General features: G+C 48.8%; 1 protein-coding gene across 5 annotated transcripts in view; it reads left to right on the top strand.

Annotated features, from left to right (window-relative positions):
- The window catches only part of EYA2 (EYA transcriptional coactivator and phosphatase 2), a 265,824-nt gene extending 251,119 nt beyond the window's left edge, over positions 1-14,705 (top strand). For all 5 annotated transcript variants that reach the window (XM_055438503.2, XM_055438537.2, XM_055438512.2 and 2 more), the window contains 2 exons: positions 882-982; positions 10,358-14,705. In XM_055438503.2, coding sequence (XP_055294478.2) covers positions 882-982; positions 10,358-10,438 — 182 coding nt within the window. In that variant the 3' untranslated portion in view covers positions 10,439-14,705. The remainder of the gene's footprint in view (positions 1-881; positions 983-10,357) is intronic.
- Positions 14,706-20,172: the final 5,467 nt, after the last annotated feature.

Genomic DNA, 20,172 nt, shown 5'->3' with positions numbered 1-20,172 from the left:
ACTTCACTTTCACTTTTCACTTTCATGCATCGGAGAAGGAAATGGCAACCCACTCCAGTATTCTTGCCTGGAGAATCCCAGGGATGGGGGAGCCTGGTGGGCTGCCGTCTGTGGGGGTCGCACAGACTCGGACACGACTGATGCGACTTAGCAGCAGCAACAGCAGACCAGAGATGGCACTGGATGTCCCTCATGCTCAGGGCAGCAAAGAAATTAGCCAGCCCACAACATCAGGAGCACCGAGGCTGCGAACGCTGACGTGGGTGAAGCGCTCAGCAGGCGCCCGCAGAGTCACAGCTGCCACTGTTAGCGCGCGTCTCCTTTGATGACGGTTCCTAGACTTGCCAAGGCCAGGATGAGCTGAGATCTGCACTCAGCGCGCCAGGATTGCTGCTGCTGCCTGGCCACCTGGGATGAAGGAAAACCTGAAAAGATGATCGTCTACACGAAGCAAGAGAAAAACAAACCAGGGAGTTGCACGAGGGCCACTCTGGCGCCAGGCTGCCCACCCTCGGACACGTGAAGCCCGACACTTCTGCTTCCTGACCCTGGGACCCTGGGCAGAGCCTCACGTCTCGGGGCTTCGCGTCTAATCTGTAAAACGGGTCCATCGCTCTTACACCGGACGGCTGCACAGACACCAGAGCTTTTCAAACCCCTGCTCTTTCTGCTGCGTCCCCGTTGTCCAGCCTCTTAACCACTCTGGGCCTCTGTCTTGTTGTCCCGTCGCCTGGGGACAGGGACACCTCCAAGTTCGCTTGCGGATGAAATTATTCATCCCAGGTCCTTAGGAAGACGGCTGCACAAAGTAGGCTCTTAATTAGCGGTGATTCTGGCCCTGGGTCCTCACTGATCATCTTCCTTTCCTTCCATGCATGCAGGGAAGGAGAGCTGCTTCGAGAGGATAATGCAGAGGTTCGGCAGAAAGGCCGTCTACATCGTGATCGGCGATGGCGTGGAAGAGGAGCAGGGGGCCAAAAAGGTACTTCCTCCACGCAGCTCTCAGGGCATTTCCCTCTCTTCTGTTGAGCCTGTCTCCTTCCCAGGCTCGTCGGTCGCCGGTCCCCTCCCACTCAGAAACTGCAGAAGCATCCTGAGTCACTTCCTTCTGCAAATCCTCCCTCCATGCCTTTGGCTGCCGCCCCTGGTAGCCTTGCATTGTTTCTGGGACAACTGCTCGGGAGCCCAGAGACCCTCCGTCAGGGCAGGCTGGTGGGGGAGCTGGTGCACGTGTGTGTGTTTTATTTAATACTCACTGATCATATGTTCCAGGAACCCTTCCCAGTTAATAAAGACAGCATTAAGCTAATGAAAAAGAAAATCCTGCTTTTGTGATCTCAGGCCCATGAGGAGACAGGCAGGGGGGTTCTGGTGGCCACAGCTCTGTTCTTGGAAAAGAAACAGCTGCTAAAGTCCGGGGTCTGGACCTGTCAACAGCATCCCAGAGAGCCTGATGCCCCCCCAGCAGAGGCCTGGGAAGTGGATTGTTAATGTCACAGAGCTTAATTTGGGGGACCTGGTTTCCCCCTTCCTGCCTCAGAAACTGATTCTAAGGAAATGCAAAAATGTGTAGGGTCTCAGCGGATGAAACCCACAAGAAGATGGAAGGTCCTGAGACAGGGGCTCGGGAGAGGGAAAGCTTAGAAGGCTTTGCATATACCGGTCCAGCCTCCTGGAAGGCTCCTCCCTTTCCTTCCTTGCTCCTCCCCTTGCTCTTCTGGACTCATCCTTTTCCAGCCTCAGCCTCCCCCAGAGGAGGCTTTCCCTCCCAGCTCCCACTCCCACCTAACAGCTCAGTGAGGCCTGCCTGCGCTTCCCTCCCCCAGCTCTCCATATTCCTCCTCCAAGGCCTTATCCCCTCTTGTCATGAAACAGCTACCTTTGTGACTCGTGGCTGCATCACCGACCCTCCACCTGGAGTGTAATTTCCATTAGCTGAGCACCTACTGTGCGCCGGCCTCTCTTGCAGGCACTGTGCCTAAGCAGTGAGCAGAACACACAGGCTGTCTCACCCCTCACTCAGCTCACAGCCTCAGGACAAGCAGTCAGCACCTAAGTGTAACAAGCGTGTCCGATGACCGCCAGAGCTTGGGAGGAAAACCACGTGGGGAGTGGAGAACAGAGGAGGCGCTGGGGGTGGGCAGGCCGGGAGTGTACGTGGTGATCAAAGCCGGCCTGGCTGCGAGGTGACAGCTGAGCAGAGGTGGGAGGAGAGGAAGTAAGCCTAATGAGCATCAGTTAGTTCAGTCGCTCAGTCATGTCCAACTCTTTGCGACCCCATGGACTGCAGCACACCAGGCCTCCCTGTCCATCGCCAGCTCCCGGAATCTACTCAAACTCATGTCCATTGAGTTGGTGATTTCATCCAGCCATCTCATTCTCTGTCATCCCCTTCTCCCGCCTTCAATCTTTCCCAGCATCAGGGTCTTTTCTAATGAGTCCGTTCTTCGCATCAGGTGGCCAAAGTGTTGGGAGTTTCAGCTTCAACATCAGTCCTTCCAATGAATATTCAGGACTGAGCTCCTTTAGGATGGACTGGACTGGTTGGATCTCCTTGCAGTCCAAGGGAGTCTCAAGAGTCTTCTCTAATACTGCAGTTGCATCAATTCTTTAGCACTCAGCTTTCCTTATAGTCCACCTCTCACATCCATACGTGACTACTGGGAAAACCATAGCCTTGACTAGACGGACCTTTCTTAGCAAAGTAATCTCTGCTTTTTAATATGCTGTCTAGGTTGGTCATAATGTTCCTTCCAAGGAGTAAGCGTCTCATTTGAAAAGACCCTGATGTTGGGAAAGATTGAAGGCAGAAGGGGAAGGGGATGACAGAGGATGAGATGGTTGGATGGCATCACCGACTCTGTGGACATGAGTTTGAGTGAACTCTGGGAGTTGGTGATGGACAGGGAGGCCCGGCGTGCTGCGATTCATGGGGTCGCGGAGAGTCGGACACGACTGAACTGACTCAGCAGATGTTTTGACGTGGTCATTTACTATCGTGAAACAAAATACTAATGGATAATAAAACCCCCTTAAAACCATAATGGCCTGCCCCAGGAAAATTTAACAAAAGAAAAATCCATAGTGTCCTGGAGACCAACACCCAGTGACAGAGAGAAACAAGGGCGGGACCTCCCTGGGGGGCCAGGGGTTAAGACTTCACCTGCCAGTGCAGCGGGTGCAGGTTCTGTCCAGGGGCTAAGATCCCACGTCTCAAGACCAAAGCATAAAGCAGCAGCAGCATGGTAACAGATTCAATAAAGAGCTTAAAAATGGTCCACACCAAAAAAAAATTTTTTTTAAGAAATAAGGGAAAGTCATTTGTACTCAAGGGTTCCTCAGGTGGCGATAGTGGTAAAGAATCCACCTGCTAATGCGGGAGACGTAAGAGACACAAGATCGACCCCTGGGTCAGGAAGGTCCCCTGGAGGAGGGCACGGCAACCCATTCAGGTACTCTTGCCTGGAGAATCCCATGCACAGAGGAGCCTGGCGGGCTACAGTCTATAGGGTCACAAAGAGCTGGACCCGACTGAGCACACACACGTATTTATACTCACAATAACGTGTGCTCCAGCAGGTAAACGTTTGAGCACAGAGCCTTGCACCCAGAAGTGCTGTCACTGAGGATGCAGCCCAGCAAATGCAGGAGGAAACACGTGCGCAGCCTCGGCCACTCACACAGCCATCAAGCTGCTGCCGCCGTCACGTGATTGCTCCAAACTGTGTGGTGTTGGAGAAGACTCTTGAGAGTCCCTTATACTGCAAGGAGATCCAACCAGTCCATTCTAAAGGAGATCAACCCTGGATGTTCATTGGAGGGACTGATGCTAAAGCTGAAACTGCAATACTTTGGCCACCTCATGCAACGAGTTGACTCACTGGAAAAGACTGTGATGCTGGGAAGGGTTGGGGGCGGGAGGAGAAGGGGACGACGGAGAATGAGATGGCTGGATGGCATCACCGACTCTGTGGACATGAATTTGAGTGTACTCCGGGGGTTGGTGATGGACAGGGAGGCCTGGCGTGCTGTGATTCATGGGGTCGCAGAGAGTCGGACACGACTGGGCGACTGAACTGAACTGAACTGAACTGTAGAGCAACCCATACTTAGGCTGGGAGTAAGACAAAAGACAGGCTTCCCCAGTTCACACAGTAATTGCAGCCCTGGAAAATGTTTATTAAAAGCATGTGACAAAGTGGAGTTAAGGGTCTCCACTCAGGTTATTATGAATGGGTTTGTACTTAAATATCTGGCAGAATATTTGAAAATCATTCAAGTCTAAGATGTGTGGGATGAAGCAGGCACCTGCCCCACGTGTAGTGCCCCCAGTCATGACAACAGTCAAAACTCACACAGTCACTCCTAGGGGCAGGCTGCTGCTTTGAGAACTGCTAGTCTAAGGTCACCCTCCCTTAGAGAGCCAGGAGGAAGGGGAGCTGACAGAGATGCCTCTTGATAAACTAAATGAGTCCTTTTTTTTTGAGACCTTAGTTCTCCCACCAGAGATCGAACCCATGCCCCCTGCAGTGGAAGCGCAGAGTCTTAACCACTGGACCTCCAGGGAAGTCCTGGAGGTGCCTCTTTCAACTCTGTGTCCCAGGCGCCTCCCCAGCCTCACCCTACAGCCACCTGGCTCTCACAGAAACGGCTGGCCAGGGGAGCATATTTTGCCCTAAACCCCAGCTCTGCCATTGTTGGCTGTGTGGCCTTCAACCAGTGGCAACCCTCTCTGAGCTTTTTTAATCCATCATACCTGCAGAGAACAGACACCAAGGCGGCCAGCAGAGGAACCATGCAGAGTTAGCCCTCAATAGCCCAAAGCTGATATTACTCCCTGGGGCTGGGGGAGAAAGCTAAATCCATCTTCAGAAATTCAGAGGAGGGTCTCTCTCCAGGGGAGCCAGCAGAGAAAGAAAACAGGAGTCCGAATTTGCACATAACAAAGGGGGAAGATGGAAAGAGCAAAGAATTTAATTAAAAATAAGCAAAGAAGGGGTTTCCCTGGTGGCTCAGTGGTAAAGAATCCACCTGCCAATGCAAGAGACGGGTTCAATCCCTGGTCCAGGAGGATCCCACATGCCACGGAGCAACTGAGCCCGTGCATCAAAACTGCTGAGCTCGTGTTCTAGAGCACGGGAGCCTTACCTACTGAGTCCACTTGCCCTGAGTCCATGGTCGACAGCAATGGAAGCCACTGCAGTGAGAAGCCTGAACTCTGCACCTGAAGAGTAGCCCCCACCCCCTTCAGCTAGAGAAAAGCCCTCATGGCAATGAAGACCCAACGCAGCCAAAGATAAATAAATTTTTAAAAATAAGGCAAAGACGTTTATAAAAGAAAACAGGAGAAGTCTGACAAATAGAAGACAAAAAGTAAACTGACATCAAAAAAGCCAAATGTCATCACAATAAATGGGAATGAAGCACAGTGTTGAAGCCAGTGATTTTCTGACAGTTGTGTTTTTTTAAAAAGCTGGCTGAAGGTGAAAGATTCCTAATATAGAGAACAGTTGAAAAACACAGAAAAAGTGTTCATATGTATACTAACAATGAAAGCCAATGCAGCTGTTTAATATCAAGCAAATGGATTTTAAGGTGAAAGTCATTACTAAAAAATTAGAAGTATACAAGTATTCATTTGAGCTAAACTTGCAAGTACCCTAATAAAATAGCTTGGTCTTCCCTGGTTGCGCAGAGGATAAAGCGTCCGCCTGCAATGTGGGAGACCAGCGTTCAAATCCCAGAAGGAAATGGCATGCCACTCCAGTACTCTTGCCTGGAAAATTCCACAGACGGAGGAGCCTGTTAAGCTACCGTCCATGGGATTGCACAGAGTCTCACACGACTGAGCAACTTCACAATAAAATAGCTTAAATAAGAAAAAAACAAAAATCTGCCCACATAACAAAAACTCACCCCAGTGTCTTGTTTGGGCAAAGTCCACAGGAGCAAAGGCGTCACTGAATTTAGGCTGAGAGAGTGAGTAGTCCCCAGCGGGGCCAGGTTTTGTTCAGTGGAGTTTGCGATGCCAGAGATGCCGGCCGGCCGCTTCAACAGCAGAAAGCCGTCTCTGTCTCCCGTTAGCTGCCCATGTGGGCAGCACCAGGGGCCCAGGCCCCTTCCATCTTGTTGCTCTGCCAGCCCCAGTACTGCTCTTACCACACAGTCCACAACGGCTTCTCTCCCCCTCCACATCTGCACTCCCCCCACCAGGAAAATCAAGGGGGAGGGGACAGGGGAGGACTTCCCGGCCCTTTAAGAGCACAGTGATACAGGGCGACATCACGGCTGCTCAAATCCTATTGGACAGATTTTTGAGTCAGAAAGTCACACCTTGCCACACAGCAAGCTAGAAGCTGTAGCCTTGATTCTCAGCCACTCCTGCCTAGCAAGGAAAGAAACAAAGGAAGAAAAGGAAGAAAACAAGGAAGGAGCATTTTCTGAGAGAGAAGGGTTGAATGAATGTAGGGAGCCAGCCAGCAGTCTCCATCACAGCCAGCAGGTGGCGGGGCTGTAACTCATCCTGGCCTTCAGTTCAGTTCAGTTCAGTTCAGTTGCTCAGTCGTGTGACTCTTTGCGACCCCATGGACTGCAGCACGCCAGGCCTCCCTGTCCATCACCAACTCCCAGAGTTTACTCAAACTCATGTCCATTGAGTTGGTGATGCCATCCAACCATCTCATCCTCTGTCGTCCCCTTCTCCTCCTGCCTTCAATCTTTCCCAGCCTCAGGGTCTTTTCCAATGGGTCGGTTCTTCATATGAGTTGGACAAAGTGTTGGAGTTTCAGCTTCAGCATCAGTCGTTCCAATGAACACCCATGACTGATCTCCTTTAGGATGGACTGGTTGGATCTCCTTGCAGTCCAAGGGACTCTCAAGAGTCTTCTCCAACACCACAGTTCAAAACCAATTCTTCGGCGCTCAGCTTTCTTTATAGTCCAACTCTCACATCCATACATGACTACTGGAAAAACCATAGCTTTGACTAGACAGACCTTTGTTGGTAATGTCTCTGCTTTTTAATATACTGTCCAGGTTGGTTACCTACTACTCTTTATTACTGATGTCATCATGTTATTTAATCCTCCAAGCCCCTCCCCCCGCAAAGTGGGTACCATCCCACTTCATTTTATAGAGGACATGTTTGAGACTCAGAGAGGTTAATTAATTTACTTAAGGTCACAGAACTGGCACACGTAAACTGCTATGTGTTTTGCGCCAAACACCTGGTAGGAAGGAGGTGGACTTAGGAGTTTCAAACACTGTCATTCCGCACCCCCGAGCTGGTCAGAAGAGAGTGGGGTCCACCAAAGAAGACTCGGGCACACCACCCCCATACGCCAAGCTCCCCTGAAAATTCCCGCCAGTGTCTGAAGCAGCAGCCCCAGCCCATTAATGAGCAGCTGTGCGCCAGCAGCTCTCCTGGCCTGATGGATGGACCTCATTAGCCCAGGCCGCCGGACACCTGAGCAGTGTGAAATACGGCGACAGGACAGGGCGCTTCAGCTGTTTGAGCTGACAGTGTTGTTAATATCTCCATTTTAGCGGGTCATTTGTCTCCACCTCTCCACCAGTGATACATCCACCCGGGCTCTGCAGCCACCAGGCCTGGGAGGGAGGCTGCTGAGACAGTCTCTTCCCCTCTGCTCATTTCCTCCCAGAAACATAAATTACATTGTTTAAGGAGGGACTGGATTGGCCAGACAGCCTCCAACATCCATCTTTGCAGAGAATGAAAGGCTCAGCCAGGCTGAGGGGAGGAGGGTGGGAGAGCTCAAAGGCATTAAAGAGATGGCATCCGTTGCCCACGATGAATCATTTTTTGCTTCCTTTGGGAAAAAGAGGAAAAGATGTGTCCACTGAGAACTTTGCTTTGAGAAACTCTCCTTCCTTCATCTCCCTCCCTTCCTTTTTTCTTTCTTTCCACGAATATTAAGTGCCTGCCCACTGTGGGCCAAGAGGCATGCTTGGCAGCAGTGAATGTGACTTTCCAAGCTCAGACCCTCCTCGGGGCCTCTGCACTTGCTGCGTCTTCAGCCTTGACTGCCTCTCCCCTACATTTGCATGGCCCCTGCCTTCCCATTCTCTGGGGCCTATTTAAATGTTACCCATCTGGAGATGCCTGCCCTGACCCAGCTATCAAAAGTGCAGAGCCCCCAGAGGCAGAAAAGGGTTTACTGTGCTCCTGGAACCAAAAGGACACTTGTATAGTTTCTACCCTGTGGGCAAAAAAACCTCACAGGGCAGCAGATCTTCCACGGAACTGGGGGCATTCATATATGTTCATCAGGCATCCCCTGTTCACTCAGTAAATAACTGAAGGTCAGTGACTATCTCGAGGAGGCTCATTATCTTCTAGCTGTAATGAAGACTTAAACACTTGCTCACCTAACAAGATTAGAAGTAGGCGTACCCTAGGTTGTTTCAGTGGGTTCAAAAATTAGCCAAGTATCCCTTTCCATCATTTTGCTCTACCTTTCTAATCATGTTTGGCTTTTTCATTTCTGCTCTGTTGCCTCATGATCTCAAAACAGCTGCCACAGCTCCAGACATCACATACTAACATGCCAGCATTCAAATGAAAGGGGAAAGTAAGGAGAAAAGAGTTCTCAGGTGCTTCTCGCTAACCATGAGGAAAATCTTTCCCAGATGCCCCCAGCCAACTTCCTCATTGGCTTCAGTGGCTCACAAGCCAAGAGGGATACAGGACAAATCCCTGACAAACAGGGTTGGGCTTGTCATAGCTTACTTATATAATCATAATTCACCCCTTACTTACCTCTCTGGCACAGCACTGCCAAATTCAGGGTTCTGGAAGGAGGAAGGAGGAGGATGGCTGTTGGACAGGCATCAGCTTTAGTCAGTGGTTACATTTTCTGGTGATGAACATGCAGTCAAGGTTTTTCTCTGGAGTCAGACAGAATCTCTGCGTGCCTCAGTCTCCTCATTTATAAAACAAGATAGACATGGTGTACAGCAAGTATTATCCCCATTTTTCAGACAAGCAGCAGAGTAAATCACTTAAGGTCACCCAGCTAATGAAGGTAGAACACAGCTTTGACAAGGACAGTCTTAAACATTTACCCTTCACACTATGGAAGTGTTTCACAGATTTCTCCTTTCACATGAGTGATCTCTTTCCGTAATCAACATAGCACTTCTTTTACACCAGTTACTTCTGCTGTATCTGCATGCTGCCTGTCCTGTTATGTACTTCATGTTTCCCTTTCAGTCAGCGCACTTACGTTTAAAGTGAAAAACCTCACTGCATGACAGTAGCACAGAGCAAGCATCACCTGCTGTAAAGAAAAGATAAAAACAGTCTCTGGGACCAGCCCTATCTGTTCACATGGAAATTAGTGAGTGTTAGGGAGGAGTTGTGGAGAAGGCAATGGCAGCCCACTCCAGTACTCTTGCCTAGAAAATCCCATGGATGGAGGAGCCTGGTGGGCTACAGTCCATGTGGTCACTAAGGGTCAGACACGACTGAGCGACTTCACTTTCATTTTTCACTTTCACACATTGGAGAAGGAAATGGCAACCCACTCCAGTGTTCTTGCCTGGAGAATCCCAGGGACGGGGGAGCCTGGTGGGCTCCCGTCTATGGGGTCACACAGAGTCGGACACGACTGAAGTGACTTAGCAGCAGCAGCAGCAGCAGGGAGGGGTTGAAGACACTGTGGCATCTGGCCAAGACTTCCTATCTGCAATATCATGATTGAGAACACATCTTTAAGACAGAATCGCTTTCCTGCTGTGTGATTTGATGCCATGTCTGTGCACCGCTTCCCTGGTGGCTCAGACAGTAAAGAATCCGCCTGCAGTGCAGGAGACTCAGGTTTGATCCCTGGGTTGTGAAGATCCCCTGGAAAAGGGAATGGCAACCCACTCCAGGAGAATTCCATGTACAGAGGAGCCTGACAGGCTATAGTCCATGGAGTCACAAAGAGTCAGACACAACTGAGTGACCATCACTTTTGGCACATCAAGACCACAGCGGTCCCAATGGAGGGGAAAGGGGTCAGTAAGGCATCAGAACAGGCTCAGAAGGGGACTTCCCTGGTAGTCCAGGGATTAAAACTCCACACTCCCAATACAGGGGCACAGGTTCCATCACTGTTGGGGAACAAAGATTTCCCCAGGACACTGGGCAAAGCCAAAAAATAAATAACAGGTTCCAAAGAAATAGGATGACCAGACTGGTGCGTACTGATCACATCGGGGTGTGCGCGGGGTCCACCATGATGTGTTGACTCGGTGACTTCTCCTAAGGCTCTTGCCGCAGGTGTGGGATCCAGGGGGGCTGCAGGAGGTGCCAGCAGAGCCGTAACCATGTGTCCACGGTTCTGTGTTCCAGCACAACATGCCTTTCTGGAGGATATCCTGCCACGCGGACCTGGAGGCGCTGAGGCACGCCCTGGAGCTGGAGTATTTATAGCAGCACCCACCGCCTCGCCACCTGCCATCAGAGATGCAGCCCACCAGCCCAGGCCCCTGGCTTTCCCCGCTGCCCCCGCCAGATGCTGGACACCAGGCAGCATCCCTCCAGCCAAGAGGTGTCCAGTGACCATCTAGAAGTTGTCCTTTCAGTCCCAACGCGGGTCCTGAGAAACAGGGCACCCAGCAGTGGCTTTGGAATATTTAACTTTGGGGAAGAGGGCTGGCTCAGAGTCCAGACTTTTCTGCAAGACTCACAGAACAAAAGCAAGGAATTGCTGATTTGGGGGAGGGCTGGTGATGAGAAGGGAACAGGCTTTTTTTTTTCCACTTTAATTTATGGACTAATCTCATTACTCCACTATTATGCTCTTGTACCTGTGTTGTTGGGTTTCTTAGCTGTTGGTTTTTTTGTTTTCTCAGCTGGCATGTTTGGCGGTGCACGGTTCTAATTGAAGCCTCTCTGCTCCGAGTTGTGCTTTGGGGGGACTAGTGAAGGAGGCGACTCGGGGCTGTGGGGAAGACTGTTGCTTATTTTAAGAACCTAACCTGACATCATGTGGACAGTGCACGTGCCTTATGCTGCCGTCTTGTTTTCTGGGAAGAGGGGACCCTGGGGAGGAGGTGGTATTTTGCGATGGAAAGAGGCATTAAATAAAACCACGTTTACATTTTGAAGTGGGGTAGGGTGTCACTACTTGATGACCACCTTTGCAGCTTCTGAATATGTTGGTCTTTTCCTCTTTCATTGCAGAAATATAAAATCCAACTCAAATTGGCCTAAGCCAAAAAAAAAGCATCTCCAGGAACTTTAGTCCATATATGTCTTCAGGCATAGCTGGATCCTGTAGTGGAGATGGGAAAACGACCTGATGATTGGCGTCTCAGAGCTAGAATCTGATACATAGAAAGCCATCACCAACAGTGAGAAAGGCTCTGAGCTCCCTGGGGGCAGGTGCTATTTATTTCATCTCTGTTTCCCCCAAAGTCAAGCATGGATCCTGGTGGTCAAGTGACTTTCTCCTGGGTGGCTTTACTTCTCAGGCAGGCTCTTCCCTGTTGCGGCAAAAATGGCTCCAAGCATCTTTCAGCAAATCCACACCAGTAGAGAGAGCTGCTTGTGCCTTGAGACTCCAACAAGAGCCCCAGGATTGTGTCTCACTGGCCAAACCTGAGTCATGAGCTACCCATGGAGCTGGATTTAGGGTTCAGTCTCTCATGAGCAGAACGTTGGAGAAAGCTGGTTCCCCAAAGGAGGAATCAGTGAGCTACCACTAAAAGAATTTGGCGGGTGCTATGGAAGTAGAACTAATCTCCATGCCAATGGTAGGAGTTTGTTTTCCAGGGGATGAACCGAGGATTCGGTGTAGGAAACTGGAAGGGACATCTGGAGAAGTTCCAAGGACATCTTGAGCTCTGTTGCTGCCCACCAAGTTCCAAGCAGAGCCGGGATCCATTTGACTGGATGCTAAGCCTAAGTATAAGCTCCTCCCTCTATTCATGTTGGTGAAATCCAGGGTCTTCAATTGGTTGACATCCATGTCAGTGGAGATGGGAAAGCGACCTGATGATTGGTGTCTCAGAGCTAGAATCTGATACATAGAAAGCCATCACCAACAGTGAGAAAGGCTCTGAGCTCCCTGGGGGCAGGTGCTGTTTGTTTCATCTCCGTTTCCCCCAAAATCAAGCATGGAATGATGTTCTTGGAATCAATCCACAGAGTGGATGCTAACACAAATTAGAATCCCATTATAGATGAGGTTCCTATGACCAACCTAGACAGCATATTAAAAAGCAGAGACAATACTTTGCCAACAAAGGTCCACCTAGTCAAAGCTGTGGTTTTCCCAGTATCATGTATAGATGTGAGAGTTGGACCATAAAGCAAGCTGAGTGCCAAAGAATTGATGCCTTTGAACTGTGGTGCTGGAGAAGACTCCTGAGAGTCCCGTGGACTGCAACCAGTCCATCCTAAAGAATATCAGTCCTGAGTGTTCACTGGAAGGACTGATGCTGAAACTCCAATACTTTGGCCACCTGATGCGAAGAACTAACTCATTGGAAAAGACCCTGATGCTGGGAAAGATAGAAGGCAGGAGGAGATGGGGATGACAGAGATGAGGTGGTTGGATGGCATCACCGACTTGATGGACATGAATTTGAGCAAGCTCTGGGAGTTGGTGATGGACAAGGAAGCCTGGCATGCTGCAGTCCATGGGGTTGCAAAGAGTTGGACACGACTGAGCGACTGAACTGAACTACAGATGAGGTAGAAAGAAGGATGGAAGTATAATTGAAATCATAGTCAGTAAGGTAATTGGCTCGGTGAATGGAATATTTGTAAAAATGGATGAATAGCTGTTTAAATAGTCGGCTGGGTAGGTGGCTGGTTAGGTGATTGGAGAATGGATGAGTAAGTGGGTGGATAACTCCTGGGAGGACTAGATAGATGGTTATGTAGATCATGGGTGGTTGGATGACTGGACAGATAACTGGACTGATGACCAGATGGTGAGATGAACGAGTGGTTGCACGGTGAGATGGAGAGATGGATGGATGGCTAAGTGGGAGAATGAGCGGCTAAATGGAAGGATGGGTAATTGAATGAGTAATTGGATAGAATGACTAATGATTGACGGGTGATGACAGTAATACTGTGATGGCTGGATACCTGGTTGCCAGAATGGTATAATGGTCAGATGGTTAAATGGAGGTAAAGAATCCTCAGAGGCAGCTGCTGAAAACACAGGTCAGCTTCACTATACTCTGCCAAGTTCGGTTTCTTCTAATGAGTGGAGGAGTTGTACTGGATGAATTGACTTCTGGCTGGAGAAGAAAAAGAGACTGGAGCAGAGTCACCCAGGGAATCAGGGATATGAACACTCCTGGATCCTCCGTTTTCCCACTGACACCCTGGCCACTTAGGTACCCACTTGTAATCACGTGCTATCCACCCTTCCCTTCCAGCCACCATCACAACCTGCTGTCAGATAGAGAACAGAGTTGTCAAGGGTGGAGGCGAGAGGGACAGGCTGGAATCTGGGGCTGGCAGATGCAAACTCCCACATTTAGAGCGGATAAATAACAAGGTCCAAATGACCAGCACAGGGGACAACATTCAGTATCCTGTGATAAACCATCATGGAAAAGAGTGTAAACAAAGTGTGTGTGTGTGTGTGTAAACAAAGAGAGAGAGACTGTGTGTGTGTGTGTAAACAGAGAGAGAGAGAGAGTGTGTGTGTGTGTGTGTGTGTGTGTGTGTGTAACCGAGGCACTCTGCCGATTTGCCGAGGATGGCACAGCACTGTAAATCGACTCTACTTCAATAATTTGGGGGGAAAAGAATAAAATAGTCCTACCTCCAAATATTAAAAAAAGAAAAAAGAAACTGCTGTCAAGAAAAATTCTGTTTAGAGTTTAACAAAGAGTAAATTTACTTATAAAAAAGAAATTTTATTTTAACAGGCTTCTGTTAGTGGCACCGATAGTAGACTCTCAGCTGTCCACACAGAAAGGTTTGGGGTGAAACAGACCTGTCCCTTAACCCTGAAACTAACTGCCTCGGTGGTGAACCGCGTCTCTGTGGCGCTGACGGTCCGCTGTCAGCGAGCGTTTCCTCTAGAGGACTCGGAGCTGTCAGTGGGCAGACACTCTGTCTCACTCTGTAAGAGAGATGGCAATTAATGAACGCTGGATGATGGATGGAAGGATGGATGGAAGGTGGATAGATGGATGGATAAATGGATAGACAGATGGATGGGTAGCTAAGATCCAGTGGTCCCAGGCTGCTTGCCTTCACTGTTTACCCAACAGGATCTTGCAGCCCTCTGGAACACTCCTGGACTATGCAGTACTCCCCAGCGAAAGCCCTTGGCCTTCTGGAAGTCTGAGCATGACACCAGAACTTCCTGGCCAGCTCAGCAGACGGACAGAGAATCAAAGAAGTCTTCAGGTCAACCTCCAGGGCTGAAGGTATTTGTTTCACAAAGGATTTAGAAATCAGAGAGCTAACGTGGGGATTTTTCAGTTGCAAATGGCATGAACACCATCAAAATGGCTTTTTAAAAAAAGATGTCTTTGGCCTGCTTGACTGAAAGGTTCAGGAATGTGTGATCTCGGACCCCATCACCACCAACACCCCAAATGCAGAATTCAACAAGTGTCTTTAAATTCTTTTAAATTCAGTCTCTTTGTCTCTATCCCTGGACTCTGTTTCCTCTAACTTGGCTTCATTTGTAGACAATAATTCACACACTTGGGGTAAAAGATGTGGCAGGAGTGATTCAACAGGGATTTCTATTGATTGAGCATTGGTTAATTCTTAGAAGGATAATTGCTTAGGAAAGATAGGTTAAATTTATTATGTGAGATTAAAATGTCCTTATGGTTGAAATATTTTGAGTTCATTCTTCCTTAGTTATTTGCAGCCAAAAGCATCTCAACATATATAGCACATAATAAATAGTATTAGTAGTAGTAGTATTATATCACATGGGCTCAGATGTCTGTTCAGAAAATGTCATTCAAGTGGAGTGGACATTTTTTCCATCAGATATTAATCGAGTATCTACAATGCATTGGCAGTGTCCCAGACACAACAGACACATATGTGAGTAAGACATTGTGCTTGCAAAAAAATAATTGAGAAATTTGACCACCTTAAAAAACTTACTGAAAAACGTAAGTAAGGCTTCCCTGGTGGCTCAGTGGTAAAGAATCCGCCTGCCAATGTAGGAAATGCAGGTTCGATCCCTGGTCTGGGAAGTTACTACATGCTGAGGGGCAACTAGACCCGTGCACTACAGCTTACTGAGCCTGTGCTCTACAGCCCGGGAGCCCCAAATACTGAAGCCCACTTGCCCTACAGCCTGTTCTCCACAAGAAAAGCCACTGCAGCGAGAAGCCTGTGCACCACAGCTAAAGAGTAGCCCCCGCTTCCCCCAACTAGAGAAAAGCCCTCGCAGCAACGAAGACCCAGCACAGCCACAATTATAAAAATAAAAACATGAGACAAAAGTCAAATTGAAATTCAACTTGCAGACAACAGCAAGCGTTAATCCCCCTTAATATATAAAAAGCTCCTAGAAGTAAATAATAGGCCAACAACCCAAATAAACAATGATCAGAGACCGTGAACAGACATTTTTGTATTTTTTTTTAAGTACAACTGGTTCTTAAGATTATACAAAGATGCTCAAGTTCACTCATGATAAGAGAGATGCAGATATATTGAGATACCATTTTTCACATCAGACTGACAAAAATCCACACGTTTTATGACTCACAGTGCCAGCGGAGCTGTGGGGCTTCTTGCATTGCTTGTGGAAGCTGAAATTGGTACAATACCTAAGGAGGGAAGTTGGCCATATTTATCCAATTTATAAGTCTGACTCAGTAATTCCACTTCTGAGACTATCTACAGATATATTTACGTAAGCGTGCATATTCTGTATAGAGTTATTTTCTACAATACAGTCTAGAATAGCAAAGAATGAAAACAAACCGAATATCCATCAGCAGTGGACTGATACATATTGGCTGTGGGACTTTTTATTTCGTTGGAGTTTGGATCTTACTCCAAATCCAGTGAAAAGACTCCAGAAAGTCGAAAGCAGGAGAGGGGCATGATCTGACTTCTATTTTTAAAAATCGTCCTGATCTGGGGGATGGGTACCCAAGTATAACCATGTGTAAGAATATGTCACGAAGCGCACTTGAGCTTGGTGCAGTAAACTGGGTGTACGTGACAAAGGGAGAAAATACCTTCAAGGTCACGAGAAAGCCCATGAGCAGCTGTTTTGCCCAGACACCCTGCCTCCATCCTTCCCGCTGGAAACCACGCTCCCAGCGCAGACGAGGAGGGACGACGTCTCCAGGCCCCTAAAGGGCCCCTCCCTTCCACCTCTCTCCTGATTTCTTCACCCCAGATCTCCAAGCTCCTATAAATGGACCCATATAGATTGCAGCCTGGTTTCTTTACTCACAAGGATATGGGGAAACTTCTAGGATGTCGTCCGGATCCACAAACAGTCCATTCTGGGTAAAGGAAAATCTGAGTTGAGCGCGCTCCGCGGTTCTCCCCCAGCGCCCGCAGACCGGACGATGCTGCCGGCTCAGCACCCGCGACGCTGTGCTCGCCAGTGACCACCAGAGGGCAGTGCGAGCCCGCCATTGGCCCCCAACTGCCCGCAGGTGCCACCCAAAGTTAGGCCTGGAAATAGCACTCCAAGGATTCCAGAAGCATTTTCTTAGCCTGCGCCCTTGCTTCGGGGAGTGCTTCCCTGAAATTGCAGCACCTTCGAGGATATGTTTAGGCCCAAGAGTCAAGGATTAATTGACCTGCTGTGGTCACAATGGGGATTCCAGCAGAGAGCAGTATGATGGCCACGAGCCATCAGCAACCACTGCCCTGGAAGTGCTTCTTCCCATACTCAGCCCGGCTTTAAGAGTTAACTGCCCTAATGCTTAATAATACCATCGTCATGATAGTTTAAATTGTTTAACAAAATGTTGAGGGGTTTTTTTATCCATAAATTCAATATAGCAAAATATGCAGAAGTTCATTCAAGGATGATGGATAAGCCAGCTCCAGCCAAATACTGATTTTAAAATTCAACCATCAAGTATTTGGCCAAAAATGAGTATTTGGGGAACTCGGGCTGCAGGGGAGAGGGTGTCTCTTTGCCCCTGTAACTCCGTCCCCACCGCATGGGTATGGGGACCCAGAAGCCCAGCCCTCCTGTCTCTTGTAGCCCTTGGATTCCTGCAGGCCACCTGGTGTGGCTGAATGAGGGGCTGCACACACAAGCCTGGCTTCTGCATTTGTTAAACACCTGCTCTGTCCCAGGCCCCCGGATAAGCCCTTGACTTGCATTCACCCCTTTCACCGCAGTCACGCAGGTGCTGTCTGGAGAGGACAGACTGCACGTGGTTAAGATGTGGCCTGGGCTCAAATCCCAGCTCTTCCTTTTCCTGTTTGTGGAGACTTCAGTCTCTGAACCTCAGCTTTCTCACCTGTAAAATGGGGTAGATGAGAAAACCCACCTCACAGAAATGTTGCCAGCACTGAATGCATTCAGACATGAACATTTTTTATTTGAAAGCCTCCTTTTCGGTCACTCCACATGAGAAATGCATATTATATGTATCAACACCCAGTCTAACAGATATATGTGTGTGCATATTATGTGTGTAAAACTATGTTCCACAAAGCAATGCTGACCTATAATACTATGATACATCCTGTTATTTTCCACCCTGTCCTGGTTTCTATTTAAAAGATGCAGGTCACAACCCACTAAATCGACTCCATGACCCACCGTTTAGAAAATACTGCCTTAGTAAAAGGCTCGGCAGACCATGTTGTTCTCAGGAGTCCCATTTTACAGAAGGGGAAAATGAGGCCCAGAGAGTGTCATGGCTTGCCTGTGACCCCACCCACTGGAAGGTAGCAGAGCTGGCCAGATCTGACCCACAGAGAAGTTTGACTGATGTTCACAATGTTTGCAAAATTTGGTACAACTATAGATAACTTGGAAGACATAACTCAAAATATCAATTTTCAACTTCTCACTAAAAAAAGTGGGCGATCTGGCAACACAGGGATCTACGTATGCATGGGGATCGGCAGGAGTCACACCAGAGCTGCCACTTTGAGCTGCTCTCCAGGTTCACTTGTTTGCCCCAGTCCCCACCGTGCCATGGAGAGAGAAGCCTGGCAGGTTACAGTCCATGGGGTCTCAGAGTCAGACATGACTTAGCAACTAAACAACAACAATCACTGTGCCGTTTTGTGTCCCAGACACTGAGACAAACCATCAGTTGCCGTAGTCTATGGTTTTTTCAGAATGGAGAAGTATTTTTCTATCACACAAGGAAAGTCAGGATTTCCGTTGTGGTCCAGTGGTTAAGAATCTGTCTGCCAATGTGGGGGACACAGGTTCGACTACTGGTCTGGGAAAATTCCACATGCCATGGGACAACTAAGCCCATGAAAACTACTGAACCCGCATTCTAGAGCCCATTCTGGAAAAAGGGAAGCCACCACAGAGGCCCACGCACCACAGCTAGACAAAGCTCTCTCACAGCAAAGAAGATCCAGCACAGTCCAAAATAAATAAATTTTTTCAAAAAAGGAAAAACAAAAACTAAACCAAGGGACCTTCGTTTCAAAAAAAAAAAAGCACAACTCTTTTCTCATATATTTAAATACAAAGAAAACACATCAACTTAACCCCAAATCTGTTTCATTTGTCTCTATTCCCTGACTTGTTGAGAATTTGCAACCCCCATCTTAACACTACCCTTTATCTACCTCCGCCTGGTTTGCCCACCATTGTGTCCCCAGCACCTGAAACTGCTCAGCCAAGAAAAAGTGCCTAATTAAGAATGAATGGCTTTTATACAAAAGCTCCTCCCAATATTAACAAATATGCAGTAATCGTGAGGAGCAGACATTCTTTGGTCAACAGGACAGCTCAAGTCCGGCTTCTGCTGTAACTAGCTGTGTTACCTCAGGCAGCTTTCTCTGGGCCCCGTGTGTCCTCAGCTGCAAAATGCACCATGTACACAAGTGACCGGGAATGTGAAAAATGCTACTAGATAAATGAAGTTCCCTTCTCCTCCTTCATTTCGTCAAGGTGAACCGAGGTCAGTACTCGAGCACGTTAACAAGTCATCTGGTGACCAGTTAGCCTGGCTTTGGATTATCTGCGGGGCCAGGGAGGTGATGGTTTCCCATTAACATCATGACCTGAAAAGAAAGCCCTGGGCCAGATGGCAACATCAGAGATTTGATCCCCAGGCACATCTCTGGGTGAGAACTGGCTTTTTCAACATCCAAGCATTCCTCTTGCTGCTTACCTTCCTGAATTGAAGAGGCTGGAGAGCTGAAAGTTTCATTGCCCAGACTCCCTTGCAGCCAGGGATCTGAAGCCTTTAAGGGCTCACTCATCAGCTGTGTCCACAAGACACCTGTGCTTGTGCTGAGTTGAGGAAAGGAAAATGGCTGAACACAGGAGACTGGCCTGCAGGTGGGCTCCTGATCCTGTGACAGTGCCTCCCGGGGCCCAGGCCTGCAGGGTGGCTTCCTCAGCCCTCCTGAGATTCTGTGAATACTCATGATGTTATCAGTCATACCCTAGGAAACCTGAGCAAACTCAGGGAGACAGTGGAGACAGAGGAGCCTGACATGCTGCAGTCCACTGAATTGCAAAGAATCGGAAAGACTTAGCGACTGAACGACACTCAGTCACACCCAATCAGGGAAGCAGCGAGATCCAGCCCATGTGGCTGGGGTATGGAGCCAGTGATAAAGGACCCGCCTGCCGATGCAGGAGATGCAAAAGATGCGAGTTTGAGCCCGGGGTGGAGAAGATCCCCTGCAGGAGGGCACGGCAACCCACTCCAGTATTCTTGCCTGGAGAATCCTATGGACAAAGGAAGCATGATGGGCTACAGTCCATCGGGTCACACAGAGTCAGACATGACTGAAGCAACTTAGCATGCACACACGCACACACAATTTATTACAAGAATTACTAATAAGCCTTATATGTCAGCATGTGGGAGGAGGTTGAGAAGTGAGGTCTGAACAGGGACTTTTGGAGCCACCAACCAGGCAAAATGAGAGCCCATGGGGTCCATCTACTCACCAATTGAGGCTGCCAAGGGCCCACAGTAGAGCAATGGACCGGGAACCATTGCCTCTGCAGCCAAGCACCCAGTGACAGGCCA

The sequence above is a fragment of the Moschus berezovskii genome, chromosome 15 (genome assembly GCF_049115385.1).
Source record: "Moschus berezovskii isolate FMDL1 chromosome 15, NW_MosBer_1.0, whole genome shotgun sequence".
NCBI classification, from domain to species: Eukaryota; Metazoa; Chordata; class Mammalia; order Artiodactyla; family Moschidae; genus Moschus; species Moschus berezovskii.
This window is presented reverse-complemented; position numbering and strand designations above follow the sequence as displayed.